This window comes from Theropithecus gelada, chromosome 7a (genome assembly GCF_003255815.1).
Source record: "Theropithecus gelada isolate Dixy chromosome 7a, Tgel_1.0, whole genome shotgun sequence".
NCBI classification, from domain to species: domain Eukaryota; kingdom Metazoa; phylum Chordata; class Mammalia; order Primates; family Cercopithecidae; genus Theropithecus; species Theropithecus gelada.
Window position 1 is genome coordinate 13,684,653 of NC_037674.1, and position 11,294 is coordinate 13,695,946.

General features: G+C 36.0%; 1 protein-coding gene across 1 annotated transcript in view; it reads left to right on the top strand.

Annotated features, from left to right (window-relative positions):
• SPRED1 (sprouty related EVH1 domain containing 1) overlaps positions 1 to 6,564 on the top strand; it is a 103,246-nt gene extending 96,682 nt beyond the window's left edge. Inside the window, exon 7 of the mRNA XM_025390575.1 lies at positions 1,112 to 6,564. Coding sequence (XP_025246360.1) covers positions 1,112 to 1,762 — 651 coding nt within the window. The 3' untranslated portion in view covers positions 1,763 to 6,564. The remainder of the gene's footprint in view (positions 1 to 1,111) is intronic.
• Positions 6,565 to 11,294: the final 4,730 nt, after the last annotated feature.

The window sequence follows — 11,294 nt, forward strand, 5'->3', positions numbered from 1 at the left end:
ATTTCGTTTTACCATATGATTGTCCAACCACACCCTAGATATTCTCTCTGAACATGCTTTCTCATTTTATTGCAAATGGATAGATGTAGAACGTAGCAAATCTTCATGTTCTCTTCCTTTTTGCTTAACAGTTTCTTCTTTCAATTTCTCTCTCTCCTCTCGAATGTTACTATAAGCAGCAAGGAAAAACTAGACTACACCTTCAACACTTTGCTTAGAAATATCTGCTAAATATTTAGGTTAATCACTCACAAGTTCTACTTTCCAAAAAACACAAGAACACAATTTAGCCAGGTTATTTGCTGCTTTATAACACAGGTTGCCTTCCTTCCAGTGTCCAAAACATGTTCTTCATTTCCGTCTGAGATCTTACCAGAATCACCTTTAAAGTCCATATTTAGAAGCAACAGTCTCTTCAAGGCTCTTTCTAACATGCATCTCAAAATACTTTCCACCTCTACCCATTACCCAGTTCCAAAACCATTTCCACATTTTTAGGTATTTGTTAGAGTGACACCGCACTTTGACTAATACTGACACTAAAAGCAGTATTAGTCAAGGTTTTCCAGAGTAGAACCAACAGGATAGATGGATGGATGGATGGATGGACGGACGGACAGACGGACGGACGGGCGGGCGTACGGACAGACAGATGGGCGGGCAGGCGGACGGAGGGATGGATGGAGGTAGGGAGGGACGGAGGGACTGACAGAGGGATGGACGGACGGATTTTATTTTAAGGAAATGGCTCATGCAATAGTAGAGGTACAGATCCAAAATCTGCAGGGTAGGCTGTCTGGAGACCCAAGAAATAGTTGTAGTCTGAGTCCAGAGGCACCCTGCTGGCAGAATTTCTTCTTGCTCAGGGGGAGCTCAGCCTTAGTTCTAGTAAAGCCTTCAGTGGATTTCATGAGGTCCACCTACATCACAGAAGGTACTGTGCTTTGCTCATAGTCTACCAATTGAAATGTAGATCTCATCCCAAAAACATATCATGGAAACATCCAGAATAATATTTGAACAAATATCTGGACACTGTGGCCTCACCAAGGTGACACATAAAATTAAACATCATAGCCCTCATTGCAGTTTTTATCTGTTTCTTTTTTAGGTCCCTTTAAAATCAATCAGACATGTCAGCTTTCAAGATGAGGATGAGATTGTCAGAATAAACCCTCGAGATATCTTAATACGTCGCTATGCAGACTACAGACATCCTGACATGTGGAAAAATGACTTGGAAAGAGATGATGCTGATTCCAGTATTCAGTTTTCTAAACCAGACAGTAAAAAATCAGACTATCTGTACTCTTGTGGGGAGGAGACTAAGTTAAGTTCACCTAAAGACTCTGTGGTATTTAAGACGCAGCCTTCCTCATTAAAAATTAAGAAGTCAAAACGAAGAAAAGAGGACGGTGAACGTTCTCGCTGCGTATACTGCCAGGAAAGGTTTAATCATGAAGAAAATGTCAGGGGAAAATGTCAGGATGCTCCAGACCCTATTAAAAGATGCATATATCAAGTTAGTTGCATGCTCTGTGCAGAGAGCATGTTGTATCATTGTATGTCAGACTCAGAGGGAGATTTTTCTGATCCCTGTTCGTGTGACACTAGCGACGACAAGTTCTGCTTGCGATGGTTAGCCCTGGTAGCTTTGTCTTTCATTGTACCATGTATGTGCTGCTACGTCCCTTTGAGAATGTGCCATCGCTGTGGTGAGGCATGTGGTTGCTGTGGTGGGAAACATAAAGCTGCTGGATGAAATGGTCCAGTGCCAAAATGAGCTTAAAATCTTTGTTTCCAGGAATTAGCTAACTTGGATTTGTGGAAGCTTTTGGCAAGCAATATGGAATCTTGCCTGGTATCACTGGGGCCACACATGGAGGAAGCAGAACTCATCAGTTCTTGGCGTTTCACGCCATGCCTAACTTTTCCCTTGAGTGCATGGCATATTTTGTTACAGGTTGTAGAGTATTTGCAGAAGGAAACCATTTCTGGTTATTTGGCTATAAAAAGTCAGCATAAAATATGATCCAACTAAAAGGGATTAATTTTTTGGCATTTTTGTATATTTATGCATTAGGTGATGGGACTTTTAAAGGTTTGAATTTATTAGGACATGAACTAAAAATAAAAGTGCACTAGGGGACAGTTGATTTCAATTTAAGAAAAGTTAACACTTGGCAATTACAAGAAGTAAAACAAGTGCAACTAAATCATTTATTAGTTGTTTTTTGAAAGCAGTTTTATGTATAAATAACAAATGTTTATATTTAACTAAATGTAAGGTACGAATTATTACATATTAAACTTTTCTTCCCCTTCCTAGTTCTGAAGTAGATATATATATATGTATATCTACTGTCACATTCCATATATTTTGAATATTTAACTCATCTAGTTAATAATGTTTTTATTCCATGTGAATGATTTGATATTTTCATCCTTATTTCTCTTTGGCTACAATTTATATTGAGTTATATCTGTACATTCTGGTAATCTAAAATCCTTAAAAATACTCTAATAGCCTTGAGTGACCAACTTTTTTTTTAAAGCACAGATGTAATTGTCTAATGTTTTGATGGGAACGTAACACTTATTTTTATATAAAAAGCCTGAGTAAACAAACATAGAAAAAAAGTGAAGTTTTTTAGTTGTTTTTGTGGTATTCAACCAGCAAGTTGTTTTCTTTCAGAGTTTCCTCCTTCAAAAAATTATATTGCATTTACAAATGTTTTACAAGGCAGAAAGTTTGACTGGATAGTCAGTGTAAAAGCTTCCTCTTGAGATCTTCATTTATCATTCTGCTAAACCAGAATATGTTCAGCTGTGTTACTAATTTTTTAGCTTAATCCTCAGTGCTTATTATTTACATAACAATGATAACTTTTTATCAGTTACATTTTATTTTTATTTAAACTGGCCAAAAGCAAAATTATTTTATGTTAAAATGTGTGCTAAACTATCCCAGGAAAGTATTTAATCCAACATTGTAAATGAAGTATCTTGTACATATAAATGTATTTCTTTTGCAGAGCATTATATTACTGGATGTTTAATTTACAAAATAGTTGGATAAATGTTCCAACAAACCTTAAAGTACCTTGAAGTCAAATTGTCTGTTTTTGTTTTTGTTGTTGTTTTCTTAAGTGTTACATTAAAACTCTAACCAAGGAAAGGGTTCTTTAAGAACATTCCCTTAGAGGGATAAAGTTGAGAAGTGTGCCTTTTTTTTAATGGCTTGAAGTTTCAGAGGTGATAAAAATTAAAATCACACTACCATTTGAAGCTCATTTTCTATGCAGGTTTTTAAACGTCATTTATGTATCGTTCTTTTTATATATCACACTTAAGCTTGTGTTAGCTTTTTTCTTTTGCCCCAGATCAAACGGAACAATGTATATAACACTATCTGTCTGTAAAATACTTTTTTTAAGAAAGCATTTATATTTATATGACAGCTTGAACTGACAACATTGTGTATATAGATCATCTTGAAGTATTATTTCACATTGAAAAGAAGAAAAATATATTGATAACTATAGATGTTATGAAGAAGAGGGTATTTCTAGTTTTGTACTAAAAATCAATTGGATGAACTAAATCCAAAACATGACACTGTAGCAGCAGTTTTAAGTCTTATTTTTACTGTTTATATATTTGAATGCTGCTACAACAGATGATCTTCATCCCTGAAGTTTTCAGCTAAGCTTGGTTTCCTAGAATAGACTGTTAACTTTCAAAATTTTTATTGGTGAAATGGAAATACTGTTTTTCCTTGTGAATGAATTTTCATATTTGTAAGTGCTAAGTTTATAATTCAGGTTTGATCAAGGTGTGAATTACTGAAGAAAATAACTTGCTGGCTCTATAGGAAAATGCTGTGGAAATGAACTGTGTATATACTTCTGGGAGGAACAAATTTAATCATTTCTTCTGTTAAGCACTAATCAGTATAGTGCAACTCCTGGTTCTGTACTGTATTTTATATGCAACATATATGCTTTAATATTTTAATGTTTGTGCATTAATATTTTCAATTTGTTTAACCACTTTGCTGCTAAGATTTTGCCGTCCCATTCCCATTTTTTCCTTTACAATTTTAAACAAGTTTCTTCATTAAAAACTATGGTGATGAAATGGTTTTTATTTTACCTTGGATCTTTATAGTTAACATACCCAGTTTCTAAATCAGTCTACAAGACTAACTGATGATATAATGTTCTCTGAATCCCTATGTGGAAATTTTCGTTTGAGTAAATTAGAATTCCTTTGTGAAAGCAAATGGGTAGTTTAAATCACTGATTCTTAAACATGTGTATAGGCACCTTCAGGAACATTTTCTCATTCTCTGTACAGATTCAGCACTGCCAATTGGCTTTTCCTCTAAAACTTTTCTTTGTTTTTATCTGATATAAGCAGATGGCTCAAGACAGCTGCTTCAGTAATAGATTGAAAATGGAATCATCTAGATGGTATGACAAGCAAGACTGGTCCGATGAACTTGTTTTGTTCAGAATTGATAATTCTTAAATGATATTTTTCCTGGCTTGAAAAGGGACAGCATTTGATTTCTGAAGAAGTATGTCGTGTGGAGCTTCAGCACCACCTACTGGATGATTTCCAGGCCAGAGACATGAGATGGCAATAGGGATCCGACAGGGTTCATCACTACTACCATTAAAGGGCTATTTATATGGTGACCACCTCTACCAGGGAAACCAGGAATAAGAACTATCTCAAATGAATTGTAAAATGGTTATTTTCCTAATGTGTCTTGTTGGCTTGCTGAAAGATTTTAAGCACTTTTTTCTTACATATCCTGTTTTAAAATATTGGTTGATATTTGGGACTGGCAATGAAACTTAATGGATGTATTGAGGCATTTATAGAACCAGTTGCTTTAACTCTCAAAAGCCATTACCAAAATGGTATTTTTTTCCTCCTTCTGCCAGTCAGGGAGAATTTTTAAAAATAATTCTCAAAACATGGAAAAACATAATCACACCTGTATTTTATCATGACAACTTCAGAAAGAGTGTGTGTATACGTTTCTTTCTGGTTTTTTTGAGACGGAGTTTCACTTTTGTTGCTCAGGCTGGAGTGCAATGGTGCAATCTCAGCTCACTGCAACCTCTGCCCCCTGGGTTCAAGCAATTCTCCTGCCTCAGCCTCCCAAGTAGCTGGGATTACAGGTGCCCACCACCATGCCCAGCTAAGTTTTTATATTTTTACTAGAGATGGGGTTTCACCACGTTGGCCAGGCTGGACTCGAACTCCTCACCTTAGGTGATCCACCCGCCTCGGCCTCCCAAAATGCTGGGATTACAGGTTTGAGCCACTGCCCCCAGCCGTGTGTATGTTTCTGAGATGGTGATGGGGCGGGGTTAGAATTTAAAGGGAAAAACTTGAACTACATATTTTCATTGGTTATTCAGCAGTGCCTAAAATGAGCTTTTGAAGTAATGTAAATGCACTTTCAATTCATGTGTGTAGTGCCATCTGGTATCTTGGGTAAGTCTTGCTTTTTCTTTTCTTTTTCCTCTCCCTTGCCCCCTTGATTAAATGGCACAGAAATGTTTCTTAATACGCATGTAAGTCTCTAGAGACAGGAAATGTGCTTTCCTCTAAATGGTCAATGTAAAGAATTTTAAGGATATTTCTTGTGTTGAAATTTATGTTCGATTTTGTGATTACACTTGGAAATATGTGTTAAATTGGGTTTTTAATTGTAGCCCAGAGGTGCATTAAGAGGTACATTAAGCAAGTGTAACATTTTTTCTGCATAAAACTTAGAAAACTTTAGTTACCTGAAAAGCAAGGATTCTTTACTAATTGTTATGCTCATTCTTGATTTGACTTCCATGATCACATTTTAAAGTGTAAGAGGAAGCACTAGAAACTGGCACTATTGTTGCACTAAAAAAGTCTATAAATCATGATAATAGCACCATGAGGTCTTTTGCAGTGAGACAGACATAAAGAATGAATTTCTTTAAAACAAACACAACCTGAGGTGATTTACATAAACCAAAAGAAAAACAAAAAGGCTTTAAGGTATTAGGTACTGTTTGCCTAGCAGCCAGGTGGTTATAAGATGTTCATATGCTTTGGTACACTGAAATGTTAGCCATTATTCCTGAAAGCTTCTTAAATTGCATCAGTTGTTAGTTTTGAAATTTTTCAAGAATAAACAAGTTGAAAAGTCTTTGTATTAAAAATACACATAGATTTTTGTGAACATTTCCAGTGTGTAGTGTCGTTTGCTTTCTATTTCTGACCTCAAAAGTGCCTCACTTGTATATTATTTCCATTAAAAGCTTGACTGCATTCTTTCTAATGAACAATGAAAAACTGTTTAACTTATGTCATAATGTGTCTCCTCAGATACAGTTAACTAGCTTGATAGTTTTGAGTATATAATGTAAATAATACATTATAAGTTTGTAACCATTTTTGTTACATCATACCCATGTCATTGGACATACCAGATGATTATCATAAGATTTTATTTTAATGGTTTTTTTCCCTCCTGGAATTACCTGATTAAACCTATCATGAATTCTAAAAGGACTTTTTCTTATTCTCCTAGAGCTTATCAAATTATCACATAAGAGATAATTACTGGAGGAGAAAGTAGTAAAAATGGAAGCTTTTGATAATTCTGTTCTTTAAAAGTATATTTTTAAACTGAAAGTTCACATATAGTTCATCTTAATAACATTTGTTCATCCTTAATTCAGATTTTTTTAAAGTCTCTTACCTAATAATGTTATATTTATTGGTTTGATAACATGTCGCAGCTAAGCTAATGACCTTAAGTGGCAAATGTTTAACCCAAGACTACTGATTTTTTTATATTCAAGTCAGTTTCATGGTTTTACTTAACTTACAATATAAACAAAACATAGCGAATAATCTAAAGGAGAGGTTATTAGGACAGTAATCAAAAATTATAGTGTATCTCAACACCAGAATAAGTTGGATTACTATATTATAGTTTATTTGAAAAATCAAGGAGTAACTGTATCTTTACTATTAATTATGAAATGTAGTCTCATGTGCTTATTTACAGGTTTTTCAGAATTCGCTTTACATTCTTCACATCAAGTTAATACCCACAAGTAAGTAGAATAGCTTTTATAACAGGGAAATTGAAACTAGGGTTCTAGCTTGGCTTTCAATAGAAGTGTCATGCACATAATGCTCCTTAAAGAAAAAGACATCAACATCAATGGTATGAAAACTGTAGTCAGTCTCTTTAAATTTGACTGCTCTAAGATTTGCAGTTTTAGTGAGATCTGAAATGATGGTTTAAAAAATACATTCATAATAAAAGTCTAACAAAATCACAGTTGAAATATTGTTTCTTTTGTCTTTATTTTTGTTACATAATATATTTTATACATGATTACTTTTAATCCTCAAATAACATTGTAAGTATTATCTTCCTCATTTTTCTAAGGAAGAGATTTGGGCTTCAAAAGGTCAAAATATCGGATTACATAGAGGCACGAGGTCTGAAACACATTGACTCCACAGCATAGGCTTTTCTTCCCGATGCGGTTTCAGCTTTCTCTTACAGGAGTTACAGATATATTTCATAAAATAATCATTCTGTTAAAATGAAATTCTGTTGTTTTAAGCTGGAGTAATTTTGTTTTATAAAGGAATAGTTTCCTAGTTTCTACTCTTCCCTTGTCCATTTCTGGGCCCCCTATCTCACTAAGTTGTGGTATGTGATCCACAGTATGGCATGGAAATTTTTTAAATTGGAGAATAATTGTGATAATGCTTCAAGATATGTGAGCTGATTCAATGGGAAGCACTAAAAACATACATAGTTCCGTTTGTGGAATTGTTCATTTTGCTCAATTGCAGGTTTATTGGAGGGATTCATTTTCACCAAAGCAGCAATACTTCTTGAGACACTAGGAAACAATGCGCTAAAATGAGCCATGTATACAGTACTCTTCCGACCACCCCTCGCTCCCCCTCCAGCCGCCAAGTGATGAGCTGTTCATCTGTCGGTTATTCCATAGAGCCTGTTTTGGGAACCAAAGTTGCATTTTTTGTCAGGACTACTTTTTTTTTATTTTGGAGACACAGTCTCACCCTGTGCCCAGGCTGGAGTACAGTGAGCAATCACATTACACTGCAAACTTGACCTCCCAGGCTCAAACAACCTTTTCGCCTCAGCCTCCCAAGTGGCTGGGACCACAACAATTGCCACCACACCCAGCTAATTTTTGTGTTTTTTTGTAGAGACAAGGTGTTGCTGTGTTACCCAAGCTAGTTTCGAACTCCTGGGCTCAACCAATTCTACTTCGGCCTCCTCAAAGTGCTGAGATGACTGGCATGAGCCACCGCATCCAGCCAGGACTACTACTTAAACATGCTTCAGACGATGAGATTAGTACTGTCTCTTCTCTCAAAATTACTGGTTCTGTTAACCTGGAAATAATTTATAATAACCAAGATGCTATGTGCAATTAGGAAGAAAGGAGGACAAATTCCAGAATATTCAGTATTGAAATGTCAAGACTATTAACTCAATAATAAAATTTAAGTTAAAATTTAATTTAAACCTGTCTTTCATTTCTATTACTTAGTTTTGTATTGCCAGTTGCAAGGCATCAATTTAAATGCTGTTTTTTTCCTTTTAAAATGTATTGTGATACATCTTCTTACAGATTTATTTTTCTTGCCAAACATAAACCCCATGTTTTGTGCTCCACGTTTTCCTCTCCCCTCTTTTTCTATTAATAAAAGTAATGTTTCTCCAACTTCTCCAAATCTATGAGAGGAAGAATTCATGGAGAAGAAATTTTCATGAGCATATTATACATTTTCTTTAAAAATTCTTGTATTCATCCCAAGAAGTTCCAGCAAGCTTGAATGTATATCTTCCGTTGGTAGGGAAAGCAAATGTTTCACAATCCCTTAAAATTTAAGAGAAAACAAAGTTGTATGAATTTGCAAGCTTCTAACTGGGTAATAGTTTTTGTTTAAAACTGCTGAACTAAAGTGCTAATAATAACATGTTACTCTGGAGTCTAAGAAGAAAATGGGAATCCAAACCAAATTACTTAAATAATAAAATGATAAAGTTAATTCACTGAAGTTTTAGGGCTAAGAGGCACCTTAAAGATCAGATCAGTATGACACCCTCATTTTATAAATGTAGTAATGGATCCAAGAAGGTTTAGATATTAGTGCAAGGTATGTTCACTTAACATACACAGTAACATAACCTACACTCAACTCTATATCCATAACTGCCTAAAATACATTTCTTGCAAGTACCTTAAATTCAATATGCCCAAAACTGACTTCATGATTTCCCTCATTCTTCAAACTTTTTTTTCTTCTCTGCCTTGAGGTGACACCACTGCCTATCCAGTTGGCTAAGCCAGAAACCAGGTCATTAGAATTTTTTTTTTTTTTTTTTTTAAGTAGAAACAAAGTCTCTCTATGTTGTCCTAGCTGGTTTCAAACTCCTGAGCTCAAGAGATCCACCCGTCTCGGCCTCCCAAAGTGCTGGGATTACAGGCATGAGCCACTGCACCTGGCCTTCATCCTTATTTTATCATTTCTCTTTAGTTTTCACTATTGGTTCTCAATTTCCTACAGTTCTGTTTCTTAAGTATCCCTCAAGTCTGTCCATGTTCTTCCATCCCCACTGTAACTATCTTAGTAGAAGTCTTCTCACTATTGACATTAGAAAGTAGGCATTGAATGAATCACTGGGATGCCATTATTTTTAATAGGTAGTCTATTTTAAATGTGATTAAGAAGGCGAAAGTACTTCATACTGTAACTAAAAAGTGATTTTCAGATTGAGATATTCCCAGATCTAGACAAGATCTAAAAATGGTTTACAGTGGGATTGCAGAATCAGATGATGGTGACTTGAAAGAACCCTTCAGGACGCAGGACCAACTAGAGAATTAAGATTAGTTGAACTGTAGAGTACAAACTTACAGAAATGGTAACCTTTAAACTTTATTTTCACTTTTCCTCAAACCCATTATTTTTTCTAAGTAATTTAAACGTATTATTTGTTGTTGTGGGTTTTTTCATAGCACATAGGTGAATGAAAGAGTCCCTTACTGGAAACCATTGGAATCTTATCGCTGGTAGCATTATAAGTAAGTCAGTAGCTCTATAAACACGTGAACCTGTATTCAAAAGATTTTCTTTGCCTTTTCCAACTCACTTTTTGCCAAAGCAAGATCAGAGATAGCCTACCTAGTGCAGATTTGTTTCATAGGAAAAAGGAAACTCCAGGTAAGGTTGACTACCTAAAGGATGTGGAGGAGGTTTTTTTTTTTTTTTTTTTTTTTTTTAAAGACGGAGTTTTTTGCTCTTGTTGCCTAGGCTGGAGTGAAGTGGCGCAATATCGGCTCACCACAACCTCTGCATCCCAGGTTCAAGCGATTCTCCTGCCTCAGCCTCCCAAGTAGCTGGGATTACAGGCATGCACCACCACGCCTGGCTAATTTTTGTATTTTTACTAGAGATAGGGTTTCTCCATGTTGGTCAGGCTGGTCTTGATCTCCTGACCTCAGGTGCTCTGTCCGCCTCGGCCTCCCAAGGAGGCAAGGTTTTATATACAGTAGTCAGGGAAGGCTATGCACATAAATGGGGAAGTAACCATGCAGGTTGGGGAAGAGTGAATGCAAAGGCTCTTAATAGAAGGGAACTTGGCTTCTTAATGAAGAGCAAGAAGCTAGTAGGGCTGGAAGGGCTGGGTGAGGCTGGTCTTGGATGGAGGTAAGACAGCAACTGCCAGATTTTCTGGGAACCTGGAAATCATGGTAAAGAGTTCAGCTTTTATTCTGAGGGTAATAGGAATCCACTGGAAGATTTTCAACTGGAAAATTTCACAATCTGTTGTTTGGCCTTTTAAAAGGAAAGATAGCCCAATACTGGTTTCGGATCTTGCTGGGTTGGTATTGTCTTACCTGAGGCTTTGTCCTAAGCATTCCACTGAAATGCTCTCCACAGGGTTCCCCGACTGCTTCCACATGTCTAAATGTGATAGATTTTTTTAGACCTCACCTCACTGAGCAACTTTTGGCACATTCTTCCTTGATGCTACACTATCCTTGTTTCCTCAAATTTCACTTGTCCCTCCTCTAAGCACTACAAGTTGGAATCTTCAGGGTGCAGCAATAAACTCACTCTAGCAATACTCCCTGCTTAGAGACTTAAATGCCGTATTCATGTTTGTGGTATCCACATTTAGATCTTCTACTTGACATACATACCTACTGGGTGTCTCATTGGCA